This window comes from Lissotriton vulgaris, chromosome 8 (genome assembly GCF_964263255.1).
Source record: "Lissotriton vulgaris chromosome 8, aLisVul1.2, whole genome shotgun sequence".
NCBI lineage: Eukaryota > Metazoa > Chordata > Amphibia > Caudata > Salamandridae > Lissotriton > Lissotriton vulgaris.
In genome coordinates, this window is record NC_141696.1 from 850,096,405 (window position 1) to 850,120,834 (window position 24,430).

Genomic DNA, 24,430 nt, shown 5'->3' on the forward strand with positions numbered 1-24,430 from the left:
CTTATTTACAGAAGCCATGCCTCATTTAAACGGTTCATAATTATGCTCTTTAGGCCATACCATCACTAGAGATCGCCACTCTAGATTATGATGGCACTGCAGTTTTCCTCTTGAAGAAATTCAGGCCCTGCTCCACAATAAAATCTGTTGGCAGCGCATGACTGATGTTCAACTGAGGGATGGTGATGCTCCCTTTGCTAGGCTCCCAGAAACAAGCTTGCAGGCATTGTCCCCTAATAAAAAGGTCTCAAGCACTGATGTATTTTGGACAGAACAGTGAGTGGCTTGAGGTGTGTGTTATAAGGAGGGAACTATCCATGCTACATTACTTCAGTGTCACCACTGCCCGTTGTATTCTCACGGGATTTAACACTAATTCACCTAAAATGGCACAATCATGGGCTAAAAATTGGAATAACATAAGAAAAAAATCGGCTTGTCATATTACTCTACTTATTCCCCAATTTGGGACTCACCAGGCTTACCACCATTTTTGAAAGACAGCCTCTCAAATATCATACAACAAGCAGGTATTATCAGGTGGGGCCAATTGCTTATAGACAGGAAATTAATAGCTTGGAACGAATTATACGAACTTGTAGGAACAGGACTGTCTAGATTTAAATATATCCAACTAGATAGCTGGGCGAGATCACAGAGCCGTATAGGCACTGACATTGGGAAAATTAGCACACTAGAACAAATGCTGGTAGAGCGACCCGTTGGAGGGAAAGAGGTAGCTACATGGTATTGGCAGATGCTTGAGGAAAACGATAGGGAGTTTAAACTACCAGATGAGCTATGGGGATTAGCGATTAACACTCCATGTGACGAGATATGGCAACAATCTTGCGGCTTATTGTACAAAACTGTAAAACCCGCATGGTTAAGACGTAACCATCTATTTTCAATTCATCGCGCCTATATAACACCACTAAAACTGTCTAAATTCCTACCAGACAAAAAATGTAATAAATGTAACATGGTAGGCGCCAATGATATACACATGTTCATAGAATGCCCAGACATCTCAAATTTCTGGGAAGAGGTGAAGAACACTCTAAATTCTATTCTACAAACATCTTTGTCAATAACTCTTTCACTCGGTATCTTTGGATTAGAAGAGAATATTAAGGGCAAGGCGAAATCTTTTCTTTTTTATGCGATTTTATTGGCGAGAAGACAGATCTGTATTCAGTGGATAGAAAAAACACCCCTATTACACTCTCGGTGGCTTTCATCTCTATATGAAACCTCTAAAATGGACCTCAAAAGAACAGCTAGTAAGCCTAATTTGGCCTTTTGGGACCTCTTAATCAACTGGAGATGAACCCGGGTTTTTTTTTTTTCTTTCCCCGGGTCCGATGATTATGCCATCAACGCTCCTGGACCAGGGCCATCTTAGAATCGATTTGGTCCTACAGGTTGGAAAATACCTAGATGGAGTCAAAGATACCCTCTTTTCTGTTTTGGGACATCTCTGCCACCGGTAAATCAAATCAGGTCTTAAAGTTGTGCAAGGTGGTTGATATTACCCTTGTCGGAAAGGGAAGGCAAATGAGGACAAAAAAAAAAAAACACTAATTCACAAATCTATTTCAATTATTTTACATAATCCCTGAATCAAGGAGAAAATAATGGCACAAATTGTCCTGGACATATGTGCATAAATTTCACCTTGAACCATTTAATTCATGATTAACTTGCAGTCTATTGATGCTGTATTTCATCTGAACTGTTTACAAAAAGGATAGTTTGTAATTTCGTGTGTGTTAGATTTCTGTCCTATACAGACACACAACCCTCCTAACTCTGGTAGATGCAAGGGCCTCCCACCATAAAAGCATGCAGTGGTTCAGGCAGACAACATATGTATTATTCTCATGTTGTACTATAGAGGACATTGGGTAAAGAACAATGTGCAAACTGCAGCGTCGGGCAAAGCGAGCTAAGACAGCTCAGTAGGTTGAGTTGCCTGCTCGGTGCGTGTTACAACTCTCTGAGTTTATACTTTCATCCTTTCTTTGTAAAAGGTTAAAGGTACAAAGAGAGCCAGTTCAAGAATTTTAATTTGTGCTGTAGGTTCTATAGATTGCTCCGTCTCTTCGTTCAAACAAAAAGTAAGGGCTCTGCGGCGGCACCTGGCACTAGGCCATGAGAGGCGTAGCACGCGAGTCCCCGCCCGTGATTGTTAAAACGGTTTACTCACCACATGAATCCGTCAGACGTAGAACGTGCCAGTGTGTCACGGACATCATGAGCTCTTCCGAAGACCTGCAATATCCTAGGCTGCTGCTTCAATACAGAGATGGATTTCTTGCCTCTAAGGTAGGCAACTCTAGACTTCGCAGAAGTAAATCTAACATAGCTATTATTTACTTTAGAGATTATTTCTCCTAACCAATACGGTCAGAAAGTAGACATACTGAGAGAAATAGTAAAAATGGTAATATGTTTTTGCTTCATCAGCAGCTCAAATTTATAAAGCCAAAATAAAAGAAACTGTTTATTGACCCTAAAGTCTGGCGACAAACACAAGTTCGTACTATTTATCCTGCGTTGGATGCGTCACGTGACCAGCAGTGATAGACTGTGCAGTGTCCGCCTTGCATCCTCCTTGATTCCTAGGCTTAGAAACAGTGCAGGGGAGGTTACGAAAACTCGAGAAGACAAAGGGCAGACTGCGATAACGTGGACAGGATGAATAGATAGTGGGGAGGGGAAGCTGAATGATGGATGGATGGATGCAGGATGGATGGGTGGATGCATGAATGAATGATGGATGCAGGATGGATGGGTGGATGGATGGATGGGTGGATGCATGAATGAATGATGGATGCAGGATGGATGGATGGGTGAATGCACGAATGAATGATGGATGCTGTATGGATGGGTGGATGCATGAATGAATGATGGATGCAGGATGGATGCAGAATTGGTGGATGGATGGATGGGTGGGTGGGTGGATGGATGGATGGGTGGATGCATGAATGATGTATGGATGGATGCAAGGTGGTTCGGGTGCAATATGCAAATTAGTTTACGCCCCACCACTTTCAAATGTCACCAGCCGCCCCTGTAGGTTAGAATGAAAGAGGCCAATGTTGCCAAGAGGAATCTGGGCAGACTTACAGAAGACCAGAGAATGGACAGACTGCGGTTGAAGCGGCTACGTTGACTTGAAAGTAGGCAGCTGAGAAGAAAGTGGGCAGGCTGGAGGGAGAAATAGCAAAGTAGCAAAAGCGGGCTGAGGCGAAAGTGGACAAATGATATTAAAAGCAATCTCACTCTCGAGGAGGAGTGGAGACTCGGACAAAGAATGGGAAAATGGGGGGGGGGGGGGGGATAGCGAAGACCCCGAGAGAAAAATGAGCAGGCTTGTGCTGGGTAGACAACCTGGAGGACGAAGGCATGCTTAGGTGAACACAGGCGGGTTTGAGAGTGGAGAGTGGCAGGACTGTGCTGAAGCGAGCAGGCTCACAGAAAAGCTGAATTGGTATAAGAATGGACATACAGAAACAGTGGTGGCTGGTGAAGTTTGAGTGTGGCGAGCTGGGCTAGGCCCAGGGTAGGGGGTCACTTTGGTAGGCGTGCCATTTTTTCGGAAGCTAGTCGCCATTTCCTGTGCAAATGTTATTTAACAAACATGAGTTAAAAAGATGTAGCTTGTTGGAGTGTTCCTACACTATATTCTAGCCTCATTTACATTATGCAGTAAACAAATGAGGAACATTGACATGTAATCACACTATACTGTACAGACAATGTACACAAACTTGGAAAACACAATGTGCATGCACAGTATGCACACAGACTGTACAAACCCTATATAACATACAGGCATGGCATCAACATAACTGTACAATAATAATAAGCGCACATACCGTAATCAAGCACAGGTCACATGCAAATATACCCTATACAGAATGTTTATGCACGCAGAAACTAAATAAACCAATATTATTCTGAGCACAAATAGCATTGTCACAATATATACTCTAAAAATTCCTCTACCAGCTCATACTGATCACAATATGCTGAACAAATAGGGCATGTAAACACACAGCATTCCAAAAATCTGCAGGATACACACTGAGTGCAGCTATGCATGCATACCGACTGTACAGCACTTAAAAATGCAATAAGCAGACCTAAATAAAAACAAGTCCATTTTATTTTAATATACACACACACAACTTGGGCCCACAAACTGGGGTGGGGTTCTGCCCATGCAGAAAGCACTCACAGCATCCAACAAGGCGGTGGCAGGAGACTGAGGCTGCCAAGCTGCTCTTGGAGAAGACAAACATAAAGTATTTTAAAAGTCAATAAAGAACATCAACTACACAGATCTAAAGTCTTTAAAAAAGACTCATAGATATCCAATCATCCACTAAGGAAAAATCTGACATTAACTTAAGGTCTAGTTAGCGAGATAGAAAATAAAATGGGACACACTCTATTGCTCAAACGCAAAATAAAACACAAAACTTTGTCTTGCTCGGTACATGAAGCCCAAAACACATATTAATTAGACACTGAAGGGCACAGCTTTCAGGCCCTGGCTTTTCCAGCTGTTTACACATACTGGCTGCAGGCTACAAGAAAACAGATAAGTGACATTAGCATGTGTCCATTTAGAATAACGGCTGTTGATGTCAGGTCCACACCAAAGACGTCCAATGACTGCATTTGCATTTGACAAATAGAGCTGAGCAACAGATAGAAATAAACAGTTTACTTGTTGCATTGCCCAATCAGACAAAGACGATCGTAATTGGATATCTGGCTGCTTGAAATTGAGTGCAGCACAATTATTTTCTTACCTGATGTGTCTCCATGTAAAATGACTAAAGGTACCCCAGGTTAAACTTTGAGCGCCGTCTCTATGTGGACATTTTTTTCAATATACTTGGCGTCCCCAGCCTCCCATTTTAACTCTTTGTTGATTAGGGTGCAATAAATGATTAAGCTTTTCGGAAGTGACAAATATTTATCCAAGTGATTCACAGTGATATATTTATGTCATCCGGCTCACTGATTTTTTGGTAGAGTTCAGTATAGGAACTCCTCAATCGTCTCTGCAAATCCCACAATGATAGTGAAATAAAAACAGCTGCTGTCTTTCAAAACCCTCCAACAGCATGCAGAATGGAATAATTATGCAAGCAACAAAACGGGCATTAATTTTAGCAGGCCCGGCCTCCAATAACTACAACAAATCAAATTGGCCACCTGGCATTTTTTGAACATCACTAAGTGACATAGAGGGAAGCTTCAAGACACACGAGTCGGCGATGTGGCCCACTCCTTCACATAAACACACGCACCTTCAGTGCGTAACACTTTGCCCTTCATTCCACGTCCCCATGAGTTTGTTGCTTTCAATAAATCTGAAGACATGTGTTATAATCTACTGTTGCATTTCCCCTTGCCTATGTTTCTCGTCTCTACTGCTCAGCCAGTTTGAGTGTTGGTGTGCCTGAAGATGTCTAGAATGTTGGATGAATGATGATGTCATGGAATGATGGGTGCTTGGTGATCTGTGGAGTGTCAGTTGGAGTGTGCAGGCTGAGCAGGACAGAGGCTGCTCCTGGTGGGGCATCACATGGACTTATCATCTTCCTGTGACTTACTGATGTTATTATCTTAACAATAAATCTACAATATATATCTACTCATCATCTGGCTACAGAGGACTTCTTATTTACAATAACATGCCATGGCTCAAATGGCGGCTAACTGCGGCGCCGGAAGCAAGACTCCTCGAGTCGAGTCTGCACAGTGTGTCTTCTAAACTGATGTCAAACTGCACAGACTCGATTTCTTGGCTTCCTTCCTGCATTCTGTACCACACCCTGTCCCACCTTGTGTTAAGTTGGAAGAGGGTGTGGTGACAATGTGCTCCACTCCCTGATTGAAGCGGAGACCAAGCGCCACAGGCCTTGAGAATTAAACGACCAGGACTAACTTTATCCTCATGTCATTAGGGAAAAGAGCCTGGTCATGGATGCAGTTTTTGCCGAGGTGATGACCTCACAGGCCTCAGGGCTGTGAGGTTTTCAGCCCGGCAAATACTCTAGAGTTGGACCCGACCAGGAGAGCATATTTAGGCGAAAGCGTCATCTTATTGTCACCACAGCAATAAGTACTGTGAGTAGGAATTTTACAGCAGCTCCAAGAAAGATAATTCAGTGCGTATTTTGAATAAGGTTTTTTTCTTTTTAATAAGGAAGTTTAGCTTTGCTTCTGTTCAAAGCTTTCTTTTGACTGTGAATGTAAAGGGGTCGGAGCCCAGACGCCCTCTACGAAAAACCCTCGCTGTATGGAAATATAAATGGTTAGAATTCAAACAATGAGGCAAAGTGTGCAGGCTGATGGGAAATGGGCAGACTGCGGATATTGAGCAAAATGCTATCAAAGTAGGACATACTGGGGGGAAGAGGGCAGGCTTAGGGGAAAGTAGCAGAACTTGTTGGAAAGTCTTTGGGAAACACTCAGGGGGAGATTCAGACAAGAAGGCTAAGTGGTACGCAGGCAGGGACGCTACTGGGTACATTGGGGAGCGAGCAGGCAGCCCTCCGGGGAGAATGGGCCGGCATGGAGTAAGTAGAAAGGCAGAAGGAAGAACTGGCAGACATTGTTTCAGAGCTCCCATTGAGCTGCACAGATCTCTTCATCTATGTGAAGCCTCTGTGACGTCATCCGCGGTTCTAGGGCACAGTTTAAGAGCAGGAACGTGCTGTGAGCCATCCGGAGCTACGTCCAGTGCGTGCCACCATTTTAATCTTTGAAGAATCTTTCACCTTAAATCCTAGAGCTCATTTGAACTTTTCTGAGGAATGGCTTTGTCAGCTCTTGCCGGAAATAAATAATTGCCTAATTCCTTGCGCACTTCAAGCTACAGATCGAGCAATGATTTATCTTCTACTGTGGCATCATCTTTACATGCAGTGGACTTTGGCAGATCACTGTGGAACTCATTGTTGTATTCATGCTTCATTTCAGTTGCAGAGACACTTTAGGAGCATTGGTGAGCTGTTTAATTTTGCGCAATTAACTATTGAACATGGGGACTTTTCTAAGAGTGCTGTTCTTATTCTGGCACATTCAAGGAGCAAGGAAAAAGATGTTTAACACACGGTTAAATTGTATTATGCCTGTGACTTTCCAGTTAGTATCACAGGACGATGGTGACACACACACACCTATTTACAAAAAAAAGTTTAAAAACTGTTTAGTGAAATATGATGGCACATTATTTTACATTGAAACATGATAGCTATGGGTTCTAACCCCATTAGCTTCAACAAAAATAAAAAAACTTGCTATGCATTAATTGCATCTTTATGTATGTCAGAAGATATTTCCCTACACAGGGGTGGGAATGGGTGTTTCCCCGTTTGCCCTTATATATGTGCCTGTTCACATTATTTTACCCTAAACAGGGATGGGAATGGGTACTAGCCCCATTTGCCCATATACACTTGCCTGCATAGGTAACATACAACTTGTAGCCTTACACAGGGCACCGTAGTTAGGGTCAGATCCCCTTCTACTTTTACACGAGTATCATGCCACCGAAATCTTGCAATTTGGGGGGGCACATATTCCTGGGCAGGACTGTGGTGTAGGCAGGGGAAGTTTCTCCATAGGGACATAGGGTCATTGATCCCTGACTGTGAGACATTACCTAATTCACATACGCATTATGTATGCCACAACAGGACTGCCTCTCCTGGCAGACAGTAGGTGTACTGTTTATACTAGTAGGCGTGATTTGCTGGCGACCCGCAGCTAGGGCTGTTTAAATTAAATGAGCATGTCAGGTTCATCAGAATTTTGTTTATGGCCCGCCCGACAAGTGTAGTTCAGGCTGGCCCTTCATCGCTGTCAGGGAGCAAGGGAAGCAAAGAATCAGCCCCATGGATCTTAGATGGAGTACTGTGTTCGCCTGTCCTAGCTGTATACTATTACAAACTGCATGAAAACAGGGCTTTCAGTGGGTGAGATGCATGCAGCTTAGTTCCACATTCCCTGCCTGGCATTCATTTCTCAGCTCTTCAGTGTGCATTGTGGGTGGATTTCAAAGAATCAGCCCACGGGTATGCAAAGAAGATCAAATGCTCATTGGTATTTGTTTATTTATTATGTTTATTTATTATATAACATAATGTCTTGTGTCTTATGTTATGTAATGGTACTCAGAAAATGAACCCCGATATTGTTGATTGTGTCTGTGCTGTGTAAAAACTGCACAAAAAAAAGGACTGATGTAAAGGTAGCGCAAGTACCCTATAAATGCCGCACCATATTTGAGTGTCACCCTCCGCCAGAGTAAAGGCATTTTGGCATATAACCTCCAGAGGATTAGGTATACACATTGGTGTGTCAGATCTCTCACACATAGTATGCAAGGTATTAGCACAGCCCTGCCAAGTACCACACCTTAGGGATTAGACTAATGCATTTTAATACTGTTGTTTGCTTCACTACATTAAATTGCACTATTCATGCATCTTATAGTGCCCTAGAGTCTTGCCAGGGAACACTCTAGTATGAGAAGCTGCAGTGCTGCGAGTGCCCTAGCAGTGAGTGTGCTGTGCTTCTAGAAGAGAGTGCACAGTGCTGGTGTGTTTTGTTTATTTTCATTTAACACATCAGTGTAAGGAATTGGGTTGTTGGTTGAATGGGGTGTAAACCATGGTTAAGCAGCAACCATAATCCTTGTCAGGGTAAGGCACGAGCAAACCCCAATTTAACCTGTACACGCCCCCTTGGTAGTTTGGCGAAAAGCAGTCAGGCTTAAATCAGAGGCAATTTGTAAGATACTTGTGCAACACTTCAAACAGTAATATTGTGAAAACACACCACAAAAAGAACCCACAACAGATTTAGAAAAAAAGAGGCCTTCTTAATATATGAAACAAGACCAAAATGGTTAAAATCCAATTAGTTCAACTAGAGATATTTAATTTGAGAGCTTTTAGTGAATTTAGCACTAAAAACACTAAGTCCTACTAGGAATATCTGGTTGCGCTGGACCGGAACAAAGCATACAATGAAGGGCAGGCAGGCAGGCCACATGGACCCAGTTAGGCCCACTGAACAGAGTACCTTAAATCCTGGTTGTGGAGCATTGCATTGATCTCCATCGCAGATGCACCGCACAGCAGAAGTGATGCGTCAGTTCTGAGATGAGGCGAGGCTGCGGTGCAAAGTCCTGTTGCATTATCGTCTAGGATCCCGTTGATGGGACTTGTGATGCAAAGTCTGGCATGGGGGATGCGGTGAGCTGCTGGCAATGCATCGGTTCTGAGGAGCTGCGAGGCTGTAATGCAAAGTCCAGCATTGCAATAGAGGCTTCCATCGATGAGAGATGCAAGGACCTGGCCTGTGGATCCCTAGCACAATCAGGAGCGATGTGTCTTTTCAGAGGACAGAGTAAGCGATGCAGGTCTTTGTGATTGGTCTAATCAACACAGGAGTGTCAATGCATCGATGCTGCTTGGGGATGCGCCGCTCAGTGAAGGAGATACATTGGTTCTGCTTGGGGATGCATCCTTCAGCAAAGAAGATGTGTCACTTCTGCTAGCAAGCACCTTAGGCCCACTTCCAAGGGTCCAAGACTGGGGTGTCACCACTTTGTATGGTAGATTCACAGATTGCAGATTCCAGGTGCAAGTTTATTGGAATGTATAGATTATTATTAGAATATACATTTTAAGGAAGAAATAAGAGACAAGTGCCTTGGTAATGTTTTTTTCCCTGATGCTTTAGATCAGTAGTCCATCCAACTTGCTTTAAAAGTCATTTTGGGTTCTGGATTCAAGAGATACATGTCATTACTTCTCACCCAAGCAAGAGGGCAGTAGGCAACATGTCAGTACAACATAGCAGGGGCCTGGCAGAGTGCAGAGAGACAGTCCTGCAGCAGCACAGCAGACTTTCTTCCTGGCAGAGTATCCAGAGGTATAGAAGTGTACTGAAGTGGTGGTGTCTGAGGTCTTTCTTTTATACACAGTTGTACAATTGAAGCGGGGAGAAGCCTTTAGTGACTTGCCTCTGAAGTGCACAGATTCCCTCACTTCACTACCTTGACTCAAGACTAACTACACGGGGTGCACAGCCCTTTGTGTGGAGGCAGGACATATCCTATTCATATGTAAGGGAGGCTTGGCCCAGCCCATCCTGACAGTCATGGCCCACTCAGCCACAACTAAGCTCCCTTTGCGTGTGGCTGTTTAGGAGGAATACACTAATCTCAACTGACTACCACACCCAGTCAAAAGGCCAGAGACAGTCTGCAGGCACCAAATGGCTAAGGCGTGAAAATGACAACTTTCTAAAAGTGATTATAAATCAGTGTATTGAGGCAAACGCTTGTTCAACAGGTTTAGGGTGCCGCACAGGTAACGTCCAACGTCCCAGGACGTTAACATATAACTAAAATTCGTGTTTCTAGTGAATCACTAGACCCATCCCTGTAAGCACACTTTTTTCCCCTCAGTGCAAAAAGAGGATTCCAACGCAGTTTTGGTTAAGGTTCTTCTGTGTTTTTATTTGTTCACACTTTTGATGATTTCATCATTATATTTGGTTTCATCCTGAATAACTTCATTTGCATATACGTAACATTCGACATTGTTAAATGATATATCCAATGCATTTCGGGCCTTTTGTTTAGCCCTTCACCAGGGACTAACACTAAAAATAAAATAAAACAATAAATACCATGAATATCCTGATTGAATTATTGCAACATGATGGTCATACTATTCAATAGAGTCTTGTGCATAGAGTATCAATCAATGTGGTAACAGGTAGATAATGTGTTCATGTACGATGTAGTAAAGCTTACATTTATCAGTCCTAGTACTCACGAGTAAAAGTAAATATACATGGCGATCCGCGCCTCACTTACATGTCTGTGTCTACCATTTGTTCATTCTTTTCCGCTAGGTAAGCTATAAAGAAAACGTAAATAACCAGGCATCATCAGAGAGTTCTATTCTGCCATAATGTTATTGCTGTGCTAATATTAGTTCTCCGCATTCATTCGGAACTAACCTTGTCTATGAAGCTTCCTGTCAATGAAAGTCCGTCTGTATGGAAACGCCGATAGCGTCTACCGGATGTAGACAAGGTTAGTTCCGGTGATGATGGATTAAACCCAGATCAGTTGACTGGGGGTGAGCGTTTGATTTGCTCAAACGCTCCGTCTATCATCCCCTTTGGTATCGCTTTGTTCACCATAAAATGGTAGGGTATGCCCAGACGTGATTCCCTTGCTCACTTTGCCACTGGATTCAAGATAGCCTGGCTGATGAGGGTTATGAACCAGAAACCGGTCCCAGGATTCTTGTTTCCAGTCCAGGGAAGACATGGCTTGGCAGTTCGGGCTGGACTGTTCCCATGAGGCACAGGGTCAGACTGATTTGCATATGGCCATGTCTGAACTGGGGTGGCGGAGTGAGCCAAAGAATGATGATGGAATAAACCCAGATCAGTTGACTGGGGGTGAGTGTTTGATTTGCTCAAATGCTCTGTCCATCATCCCTTTTGGTATCGCTTTGCTCGCCCTAAGTTGACAGAGTATGCCCTGACGTGGGTCTCTTGCTCACTTTGCCACTGGATACAAAATAGCCTGGCTGATGCGGATTATGAACCCGAAACCGGTCTCAGGATGCTTGTTTCTGGTCCGGGGAAGACATGGATTGGCAGTTCGGGCTGGACTGTTACGAAGAGGCACAGGGTCAGACTGATTTGCAAATGGCCATGTTTGAACTGGGGTGGTGGAGTGAGCTAAAGAATAATGATGGATTAAACCCAGATCAGTTGACTGGGGGTGAGTGTTTGATTTGCTCAAATGCTCCATCCACCATCCCCTTGGGTATCGCTTTGTTTGCCCTAAGTTGGCAGGGTATGCCCAGACGTGGGTCCCTTGCTCACTTTGCCACGGGATTCAAGATAGCCTGGCTGATGAGGGTTATGAACCTGAAACTGGTCCCAGGATGCTTGTTTCCGGTCTGGGGAAGACATGGCTTGGCAGTTCGGGCTGGAATGTTCTCATGAGGCACAGGGTCAGACTAATTTGCATATGGCCATGTCTGAACTGGGGTGGTGGAGTGAGCTAAAGAATGATGATGGATTTAACCCAGATCAGTTGACTGGGGGTGAGTGTTTGATTTGCTCAAAAGCTCCGTCCATCATCCTCTTTGGTATCGCACTGACTTAGCTGTCCACATAAAATACAAATCTGTGACCTGCTTGTTACACATGGTCCTTTGCAGCAGGCACATTAACCCTTCATAACTAGACTGCACAGGGAAATATCCAGCAAGTGCATTGCCCATCAGACCCCCAAATTGTCTAGTGTCAATCAGTTTTCCTTATCAGGTGGTTTGCAGCAGTTTCAAGGACATTTTTGAGCTTATTTTTGCTCAAAAGGGGAACTCTCTGATATTTATCTCTTTAAATGGACTTTATTGCTTTCTTTTATTTGCGAGAACGTGTAACTCGAAGTGTCACACATTTGCGGTAGCATGTCACGTATAAGTTGTTTTAGAAATGTGGCAGGTATGTTAGCACAGTATTGTTCCTTACACAAATGTTTATGCAGACCCCTTCAGAGGAACGGCTCGCCATGACTGACCTATGGATTACTCTCTCTGAGCTTTCTTCCACTTCTGCATTAATTCTGCTGAGCTCAAGTGAAATTTGTCTGTTCCTGTTGATAGCTTTAAATCTCGGTAGCTACCATGCTTGGCTGGGTTTTTAAACCATGCCCACAGGTTCTTTAGGCTTTGCATTGGGAAACCAAATCATTTTATGATGAAGACACCACTTTGGTTGTGCTTTATGTGATGAAAGTATCCTGTTTTATAAGAGTGGAATGGAAACTAGCACCAAACGCTGTCTGCACAGCGACGTCAGGGATTAAGCTGGGGGGTGCTACTTTACAAGCACATTTACTCAGGGTGTGTAGAGTGGACAGTCATTTAACACTGGACAGGCCACTCCACTCAACGGTGTGGTGCTGGGAGCAGTACGCCCTATATGATATGTAGACGTGGTCCTGAAAAGTAAGGATGTGGACTTCACCCATCAATGGGTCTGTTTCAGAAACCAAAGGGGAACTTTTAGTCTATAAATATTCGTTCCTATTGCAATTAGTTGGACATTAATGTACTGGGAAAGGTGCCAATGGTTCTCAACTACAGAGGGGTTAGTTGAGAACAAATCAATGAGCCATACCTTTTTAAGGAAACAAATAACAACAATGTTCTTTTAGTGTTCTTTTATACTTGTCCAAACCTTTTTTAATGATGAATATGTATACAGTGGTTTTGTGAAGCTTTAATTTGGTAGATTTCCAATAATTTACAGAAAACAAAACAAAGTTCAATGTCCTGTACAATCAAATGAGAATTTTCAAAGCACCTATTATGAATGATGCACAAAGAATAAAGGGTAACCAAGATCTTCTAAATAATCCTTGCCAGTTCTTTGCCATGTACAAATATAGATCTCACCTGTTCAAACACTCATCAAGTGCTTAGAGCCCTGGGGTAAAGAAGGAGAGAGGTTACACACTTGTGTGCCTCAGTAGAGCAGAAAGATTTTTCTCAGAAGGGCTGCTAATGTCTCTGCTGAAAAGAAAAAACGGACATTCACGCGGAGTCAATGAGTGCTCCTTTGCTTTTCAAAGCTGAAAAAAAGCAAGTATTCCAGATCTGTATCTCAAAGACATGTATCCCTTACTGTTCTACCATTACCTAGATGAAATGTTTGTGAACAATGTTGTCATGGAGCCCTTTTATGTGTGCAACAACTCCTGGGTTGGAGTGGAACCCAATAATCTTCGGATGAAGACACCACATTGGTGGTGACTTATGTGGTCTTCTGTGTTTGCTGAAAGTATCCTGTTTTATAAGAGACTAATAGAGACTGTAGCACTGAACGTTGTCTGCACAGTGATTCCAGAAGCTGATGTGTGCTATCTTGGATCTGTAGACTTTCTCTTGACACAATGGTGGAAACCTTTGCAATGCTAACCAATAGAAACATTGGATTTAACTAGCACATGAACAGTGAGAATGTAGGGATGAACTGTACTTTAACTGCATGTTTGTGTATAATTTTAAAAGTTGAACACAAACTCAACCCTTTTGATAAACATCACAGAGTTTCATCAAGGCAATAGAATTACCATGGCATTTGTCTCTTAATTCTTCCTTAAGGTGTATATTCTAATAAGAATTTATACATTAAAATAAACTTATACCCTATCAGACCCCTTTCAGAGTGCCACGGGCATGCAGGGATTACTAGTTCCAATCGATGGGATTGAGCCCTTTTACTCCTGATGTCCCAGGGCCCGACCTACTGTAGATTCTGAGCAACTGGGCCAAATGTCCCTTCTGCACTTGACTCTCTGTTGTGGATGTGAATGAGCAGTCTAAGGCTCCTTCAGGGAGGTGGTGTTGATACAGTAAATGAAGAAGGCTTATAACTAAAAAAGAGCACAGCAATGAATCAATGTCCAGCCAAATACTACTTTTATAAGCAAATGAACTATTTTATTTCTAAGTCTACTCATTCAAAGGGAGGTTATGGCATTCACATACAACACATTACCCCCTTGAGATTGGGGCTCTAGTTTTCATTGGAAGGTCCCTATACCATCCATTCCTCATAATGCTTTTGTGGTTATTCACTATTCACTAGTAGCCACATACAGGGAATGCTCACTAGTAGGCCTTATCTCAAGAGTCCACTTCAACTCATCGAATGCAGTCAAAAGTGACTTAGCGCTGCAATATTTGCAGCAGTGAATTCCCCAGGGCCCGGTAGGACTGTAGTACGTTCTAGCCGCCCTGGCAAGGTGGAAGCGTGCAGCATCTTGGAGGGTGCTCTGCCTTTAGACACTCTAAACAGCTCTGATCCTGCCCGGAGGAGTCAGCTTCACACAGACTTAGCAGCAGCACTCTGCAATTGCAGGCTTTTTCCTTAGCCCAGAAGGTTGTCCTCAGGCAGCGATCAGAGATGTTTCCACTCTCCTGCAGATTAACTTTCCACACTCCAGAAGGTGGGGTGGTGGTGATTTTGATGCTGCACCATTCCTGCTGCAGTAGTGATGCTTTCAGTGCATCGTCACCCGGTCTACATGGTCGGGTCAGTTACAATTCTTGTTGCACCTGCTGACCTATTAGTCACCGCTGCTCACATTTCACTGGCATCTACCTAATCCGCACGGCACAAAAATTCCAGCAGCCCCTAGCTACATATGGGGTTGCAGCATCACTGCCAGCAAGGCTTCGGTCCTCACTGCACATCAGTTGCTTCTGTAGAGGCTCCTCCTGGCATATGAGGTCATTGCTATGGTATTGGACAGGCTTCTGCTCTGATCCCAAGGCAGTCTCCTCCACAGCTGCTCCTCCTGACTCACAGGTTTTGCGCAAGAGTGCAGCGTATGCCCTTACCACATGGCAATCTTTTAAAACAGCTATCTTCACGGCGGACCCTTCCTGGCATATGGATGTCACAGATTCATTCCTTCACACGAGCAGCAACACAGTCAATGCAGCAGCTCTCTCCGTACACCTCGCACCTCACTACTGTGAGGCCTACCTCTCCCATAGGAAACATTGGGTTGCCGCATTACATTTATTAAGTGCTAAAATTTGATTGGGAACAGGTAAACATTTCATGCTTGGTTTCCAGGAGAATGTAAGTGAAAATCCTCTTGAATGGTAAAGTCAGGTTTTAAGTAATGGTTTTGTAAATTCTACTTTTTGAAGGTTGGTATTTTGATGCCATAACTATTTGGTGCCTGAAACCTCTTCCTGGGTCACATGACTGGGCAGAGTTAGTAGCTGGACTTTGTTTATTCCACACAGACAGCCACACAATAGAGGGTTTAGGTGTACCTGGAAGGTCCATTACAGACAGGATTGGAGGGGAGGAACTGGGAACAGCCCCGCCTGCAACTAAATAGACTGTCCCCTGCCTTCACACAAAGGACTTGTGACCACTGCATTGTTTATGCAGCCAGATTGGAGCAGGGAGGGAACTTCAAAGTGAATTCTGTAGAAACATCTCCTACTTCAGAGAAGGTACCAGGTATAAAAATAGGATCCTCTGACCTACTTTTCAGTTAATTCTTGACCTGTGGAAGGACTCTCACAGTACTGCCTGCTGCTGTGGCCTGCTGTGTACTTCAGAAGGCTCCTTTGCTGCACCTAGAAGGACTGCTTTGCTGTCTGAAGGCTGACTTGAACCGTAAGGGGCCTAAACTGCTGTTTGAGCTCTGTTCCACGGCTGAACCAAGGCTACCATAGTGAGTCCAATTGCTAGTTGGCTGGCTTCCTAATCAGAGCCTCAGGGACATAAAAGTCTCCAACCATCTTGATCCTGCACCTGGTACCAGCCTGAGTGAGCCATAACCTTCGAGTTGCGTCCCTCCAGTCATGGTTTCTGAATTTTGGTGCTAAAGGTGCCCAGGTAGCCAAAATTTGGAATTTAAAACCTTTTTTGGCTAAAAACTGGTTTAAGAACAGAAAGGAGGCTGGGATCAACCTGCTTGTCGATGTGTGCAATGTGCATCGTCGGTCAGCCTGACTTCACAGCAATTTCCACTACATTCCGTTCTGCAGCTGCAAATTCTGTTCAGTGGTCCTTTGCCAAATGGGTGTCCAGCCTTGTGGAGCTCTCATCAGCTACAGCCTCCAGCTGGAGAGTTTCAACGTAAAAAAAAACAGACTAAGTACAAATATAGAAATATTCACTGTGACTTCATCCAGTGGCTCCCCAACGACTATTCCTCCTCCTCGAACACCAACGTGAACTTCTACCTTCTCAGAGATTTTTATCAACATTTCTTCTAATTCTGAAGGTAAGTGCTGACTGGACCTTATACACTTTTTGCATCCTACTTGCTATCCATCTCCGTCGGCCATGTTTTTCAACTTTGACCCAGTCTCGCATGACTAGATGTCGTCGTTTAGTGCATTGAGGTTTATAGGTACAAGTTTTTACCTTAAACGTAAAAAAATCATTATGTCAGGTCTGCTGATTGGATAATTTATTAAAATAGAATCTGTTTTACTAAATTGTTGTGGGCTTTTTCTTGTGTTTTGTTTTCACTGTAATGCAGTTTGTTTTCTTCATAAATCCTTTACTCGTTGCCTCTAAGTTAAGCCTGACTGCTTTGTGCCAAGCTCCTGGAGGGTTAAGCACAGATTAATTTAGAGACGTTTGTAAACTCAGCCTAACAGGGATTGCAGTGGTTGCTTGAGTAGTGTTATTCACTCCCACTCAATAACAACCACTTTTCTCACAGGCCCCATCTTGTTCCCGAGATGTGGCCAGGCCCCTTCTTTATGGTCTCTCACTGAATCAAAAACACCTTTAGAAGTGTACAGGGGGATACCTTTCACCCTTCTTTCAGTGTGTCCCACACAGCTTGCAGGATTGCAGCAATACACAAATCTGTCTGGCCGGATGCCTCTACCTCCTCATGGCTTTACCAACCAGGCCTGAGTTTTTGAAAATGAAACCCATTGTTCATGTAATGTACCATTACTGGCACCCTTGAAGTCAGTGTATGTATACAGCATGCACACTGTTCAGCACTGTTGCCTTCCTGTATAGTGCCAACACAGGCACACATATACTCAGAAACCCGCTGCCCCCTAGAAACAAATGGACTCAGGATTATGGACTCCATCAAGATTTACTCCCACTACTGGGATGACACATAATGAAGTGCTCTGGTTTGCACAGGCTGTTCTCAAACAAGTAGGGAATTTGAAGGACCGCAGACCTTTTCACAACATGTCAACCCAGGAACTGATAGCAGTAAAATTGCTCTCTACTGATGCCTCCATTACCATAAAAATGGCAGATAAGGGTGGCGCCATTGTGATTCTTAACACAATAGACTATAACTATAACTCAGAATCTCTCTACCAAATGGCTGATTAAAGCTTCTACCATCGGATAGATGAGGAACCCATGTCAAGACTCAGAACAAAGAGTAACACCATGGTAAGTGAAGCAGAATCCCAAGAATGGATATCCAAACAGAGTTTCTTATCAACTAGACACCCAAGGTTCGTTTCTTCTACATACTGCCCAAGATCCACAAGAGCATAATCCTTTTCCTGTCAGTCCCATTGCAAAAGGCATAGGATCTCTACGGGAACCCCTCAGCCAATTCTGTGACGTCTTCTTGCAACCTTTAGTACAGAAAATTCCGTCCTTTCCTAAAGACACAAGGGATGTCCTCAAACCTATTGAGGAAACCAACTGAATGGATAAAATCCAACTCCTGATGACCCTCGATGTGGAGGCCTGAAATACTAACATCACAAAAAGCCACCTTAGCGGTCATTGAGGATTGCAGAAAAATAGACAGCAAACAACCCTATGAGTTTCATTATGGAATGTGCCGCAATCGTACTAAAAGAGAATTTCTTCCAGTTGCATAATCAACTGTTCCACCAAACACAGGGCACATTTATGGAGAGCACCTTCGCCCCAATTCTGGCCTCGTCGTACATGGCTGAATTCGAACACCAACGTATTTGAGAGATACAAACCCATACACCACTAACGTCAAGCTGTGGCCATAGTACACCAAATGCATTCTCATCTTTTGGCACAGAGACTTGGATACCTGGCAGATTTTCTTCACATGGATCAATTAGAATAACCCCATTCTGAGGTTCACCAAGACAGTTTCCAATAGTGAGACTCCTTTTCTAAATATAAATACCACAATCAAGAATGGAAGGCTGTCCACCACCACTTACAAGAAAAAGACAGATTGCAACTGCTTACAGTTATATGACATCCACCAACACAAAGTTCTACATGATACCCTACCCTATTGTCAGTTTTTGTGCCTCTGGCACAACTGCAGCAATATCCGGGACTTCAAACACTAAGTCACCACACTTATCCAGAATCTACAAGCCTTTAACTGCCCAGTCTGGTTTGTGAGCAGGGACCGCAAGATGGCCAGGAACAACACAGAGAAGATCTCTTGGAACCCTGAGTCAAAGAGAACAACAACAGCATCACCACATTTATCCTGAATTACGACCATGTTCAGAAGATTATAAGAAGACATTGGCCCATACTCCACTTAGACACTCTGTACATTTATCTGCCCCATTTTGCATACAGACAGATGTCCAACCTACAAGATCTCCATGTGCACACCCAACCACAGATTACACTCAGGTCAGAACAACATACTCTTTGGGACCTAACCCCTGTTACTGTACACTTTCCATGTGGTTCATGAAGTATTTGTCACCGCACAAAAGTATCTATAGAAATCACTCTTGACCCACATATGGACCCACATATAGACCCAGAGGAACCATACAAATTGCAATCCAAAAAATTGCATATATCTTATTCACTGTCTCTGTGCTCTCTGGTATGTGGGCATGACCAGCAGACCCATTAATATTAGAATAATTGAGCACCGGAGCAATATCAGATGTCAACAAAGTACCACTAAGATGTGTTCCCACTTCTTAGGAAAGGAACTCAACACACCCCTGATGACCATAAATGGACCACCCTTGAACCCAGCAACAAATGGGACAAACAAACCTGTTTCAGAAGGAACTATGTTGGGTCTTCTGCCTTTTTACCCACACAAATGGTTTGAATGATGAGATACCATGGAGTGAACTTTTGTACTGGGTACTACTTAAGAGATCTGTCACATTAATTCCACCCACATTTCCTCAGGGGACCGGCTGATATCCCAGGTAGACATCACCTTCTGTCCCCATTGCCTCTTGCTATCTATTGTAACGTCCTCTCGGGTGCATACTACCAGGTCCCTGACAAAAACACACTCCTGTTTCCCCAATGATTTTAGACACCTAGCTGAATGGGCTGCATTTAGTGCTTTGTATCCATTCCATCTCTCTATCCAATTTGGTTGTCATTAGGGTTTGACATGGACACTGCAATAAGCCATTTGCGGCCTGTTCATTGTCTTCCTGGGTATCAGGTTTACACAGAGAGATTCTTTATCCTGGCACAATGCAAAACGCCACGAAAGTTCTTGATTTTAGGATTCTTCTGCGGCACGCTACTTATTCTGTTACCGTGATAATTTTATTTCACTGGATACAGGCTCCAGCTTTCTGAATCAAGATGGCACCCGCCTTTTTCGTTAGGCTGGTAGCCATACCACATTACATACTTTGTACGTGGCCAGGCCCATGATTTCCCTTTACAACCATGAACTGCATTGCTATACACAACACTAGAGTGCACGTTTGTACGCCACTAAGTTTGCCCAGTTGTTCCTAGGCCAATAGTGATATGCTCCTCCTATGTGGCGCTTTGGCATCAATCACGCTGAGCTCTGCACACCTGTTCCACATTCTGAGGTCTCTTTAGAGCACTATTTAAACTTGTCAGCCCTCTACTCAAATCCTTTAAGTGGGCAGAGTAGGTCCTATGCAGTGTACCATGCAGCTTATCTGAGATTTTGAAGTGTTTTTTATTTTGATTGCTGAGACCGGGTTACTTCCTCGGCTCCCGCTACTGTTATTTACTATGAGTTGCCATGTATGTTAGTTTGCCCACAGAAAGGCATGAACCTTTGCCTCCCCTGAAGGATCCAGTCACACAACATTTGGGTAAGTTTACCTGTTAAATCTCCACCTTGATTTTAGCATGCTTACTCGATAAGGCGCTCCCTATGATGAAGCATGACACCCCTTGGGGTGTGTGAGGGCATTCATATCTCATCACTCAGATCCTAGCTGTATCCAAGCGGTCTCCTCCACAGATCCCCCTATAACACAACCACCCCCTCCTTCTCTCCCAGGAGAAACTGCACACCCACAGTCCATTAATACACATATACTCAGCGCACACATTCACCCTGCAATCACTCCTCAGTACTGTAGCCTTTTCTGTAGTGTGCCACTTGCAGGCTCACCTACAGCCAGCGCACATGTGTTCTGCACAACAAATACCCTTTATGTACTATTATCCTCACAGTCATACATACACCCAGTACATTTACTAACCACGCACACACTGCTTGTACTATATGCTTCATGTACTGTACTCCTTGCAAGTACGCATACACACAATTCATGCACTCACCATTAATGCACTGTACAGCATTGCTCTATCCCTGTATTGTACCCTTCGCAGGTAGGCATACAACCAATGTAGAGTCAGCTCTTCTACACTGCACATCACTTAACATCTAACTGATATAACGCAAGGGTGAGTTAAGCACACAGCAGCATAACTTTTACAAGTGAGTATGGCCTGTAGGCCTCACTCCAGTGACACTGCATAAAAATTAATTTCCCTGGCTACTGATCACTACAAAGTATGCTGCCAACATCATGCTGGCTCTGCTTAGCTCCTGCTAAAGGCAGTAACCTTCTACCACTATGGTGGTAGCACTTTGGGTGCCCCCCAAGTACAACAAGCCCACAATCCAGGAGACAGGCTTATGATGTAATGGTGCACATGCACGATCCGTGTTTACCTATGACAACAAAAATCAGCATTAGGGATTCAGGCAACAGTGCACTTGGGCACTCAGGGCAGGCACACACGTCTATTACCATACAGAGGGCTTTTCCATCCCAAAATACCTTAGTAGCCGTCATTTAATATTAAGTACTACTGCTGGACCCCAGAAGTGCATACTAGAATAGTTCCAAGAATAATATCAACAAATCAAGTTCAGAAAGAGTATAGAAGGATGTACATTTGAGGATGTCGATCAGTAGACATTTGTGAAACCCCATGCATTCTTTGACAATCCTGGTGACCTCAGTGCTTGCTTCTCTTCATAGGCACTGGATGCACATCTACTGTTTTATTATTTTGTGTTAGCTATTTACTTTTGTTGGAAAATAGGGTACTGGTTGAGGGGGTTTAAACCCTACTCAAACAGCAGCCACCATCACTGTCAGGGCGAAATGCAAGCAAACCCTAAATTAACTTGTGCTTAACCCTCTGGTAGCTTGGCACAAAGCAGTCAGAATTAATTAGAGGCAATGTGTAAAGTTTTTATGCAGCACTTGAAAACAGTGATAATGTTGAAACACAACACAAGATGAGCCCCAAACCAAGTAAGAAAAATAGTGTAAAATGTAATAAATTATTTGAGACCAAAACAACAAAAATCTAATCAGTGGAACTGGAAATATGCAATTTCAAAGTTGTAAGTAAAGACAGAGCCCAAAAGCACAAAATGTCAACTGTGTTTATCTGGTCGTGCAAGACCGGGACAAAGTCAAGGGTTGAGGTGGAACACAATGGAGAGTGAACCGGAGATAAGGACAAAATTAGGCCTGCTGAACAAAAGTACCTTAAATTAAGGTTTGCAGAGCATTGCAAGGTCCCTCGTTGAGGATGTGTTGCACAGCATTGTTTCAGAGGAGTTGCAGGACTGCGATGCTGTGCCGGGTCAATGAGCGTGTTTCTGAGGAGACTGCGGGCTGGTATGCGATGTCCGGCGTCAGGAATGCATCACGCTGCTGCAGTTCTGAGGTGGCTATGAGGAGAGGCTTCTTGCGCATCGGTTCTGCTTTACAGAACTACAGTTGAGCTAGTTGAACATCTTCAGACCCACTTCCAAGGTTCCAGGACTGGATTCACATCACTTGGGAGGTAGGACTCATCACAGACAGTGCCCAGGAGTAGGGATCAAGGGGGTTGGAGCCTTTACTGTTCCTTAGCTTCTGATCAAGAGGCTGGCCAACTAACCCTTGTACTCACTCTGGTGGTCCTTGGTTCAAGATGCAGGTCAACCTCCAGAGATATCTTGAATTTCCTGCCTCCCTGCCCTGACCCCAGCTCGTTTGGGTCACAAAAGACTAGTGTCAAACCCTTTGTGAGTGTGCTCAGGCAGAGCCTTTGGAATATGCAAGTGTGATAGGTGACAGCCCCCCATCAAGCCAGAGATGGCAACTGCTGTCAACACCCATTGCCCATTGTCTCACTGTCTGAAATACACAATGAATATCTGCCAGCTACACCTAGTCATGTGGCTCAGGATACAGGGTTCAGAAACCAAATGGTTAGGACAAGACAATGCCAACTTTCTAAAGTTGTCCTTTCCAGAATTGTGGCTTAAAATCCAACTTTACCATTAAAGAGGTTTTAAAATTACAATTGCTTGGACACCAAACTTGAGATTCCTACCTGCTACCAAGTTATCACTTATTAAATGTAATAAGTTAATACAAAATTATCCGATGGGAAAGGGAGGCCTTGCAAAAGTAAAAAAAATAATTTAGGAGTTTTACACTACCAGGACATGTAAACGTTAAAAGTATATTCTAAAACTTTTAAATGCACTGCACCGTGTCCTCCGGCCTGATTAGGGCCTACCCTAGATGTGACTTATATGTATCAAAAAGGAAGGTTTAGGACTGGCTAAAGGTTTAATTTGCCAGTTTGAAATGGAGGTTCAAAATACCTCACACAGGCCCCAATGGCAGGCCAGAGTCATGGTTAAAGGGCTACTTAAGGGGGTGGCACAATCAATGCTGCAGGGCCACATAGTAACATTTAATTTACAGGTCCTGCGTACATGTAGTACCACTTTACCAAGGACTTACAAGCAAATTAAGTGTGCCTATCGGGTGTAAACCAATATGGCTGAGATACCCGCCACCCCCTCTCAACACAATCCCCAAAAGGAGGGAAACCGGAAACAGTTCTTGAAGTTTTTGGAAGTGGGAGGGAGTGACCCTCCCGGCCGTATTTATTAAAACAAAATTAAAACATTAAACGTTTCATGTTATGTACAATTTCATTACCACATTGCGCTGTTTGGCTAACCTTAACATATTCTCTAATACAGAGGTTCTCCTAGCCGAACTAGCATCCTACAAAACATTCTCTAGAAATATTGAAATTGTACATCCTAACGTTTAAGGGCCAACGGCAAGGTCATAACCGGTGTCAAGATCCCTAACCAGACTTACCCCTCCCACTTGGGAGGGGCGACAGCACGGAGGCTTACCTCAAGTGCAACTACTACCAATTTCCCTTGACTTGACGGGGGCACTTAAGAACTCGACGCCAGTTAAAGGTCGTTCGAATACTCGTGTGAGGTATCTAGAAGGTATCGTAGACCTCCCCCCAACCCCACACAACTTACCGCATCTGCCGTCGCAGATGTCACTGGCCCCGGGAAATTCCCCCAGGAGGGGGCTGTAACCCCTCCTACACAGGAAGGGGCCTTGACCGCCTTTCCTTTACTTCCGGCGACCCATCCTTAGAAGGGACCGCCTCCCCATTGAGGGGCCAATGGCCACCTCACCCGAGCGCTCCCATCCGTGTTGGGTGACGCCCACTCATAGGGATCTTCTAATTAGTGCTCACCGATCATGACCTTACCGCCACAGGT

At 43.9% G+C, this 24,430-nt stretch overlaps 1 protein-coding gene across 1 annotated transcript in view; it reads left to right on the top strand.

The window, feature by feature from the left end:
- Positions 1–2,217: 2,217 nt before the first annotated feature.
- LOC147698095 (acetylserotonin O-methyltransferase-like) overlaps positions 2,218–24,430 on the top strand; it is a 371,292-nt gene continuing 349,079 nt past the window's right edge. Inside the window, exon 1 of the mRNA XM_086934771.1 lies at positions 2,218–2,328. Coding sequence (XP_086790897.1) covers positions 2,257–2,328 — 72 coding nt within the window. The 5' untranslated portion in view covers positions 2,218–2,256. The remainder of the gene's footprint in view (positions 2,329–24,430) is intronic.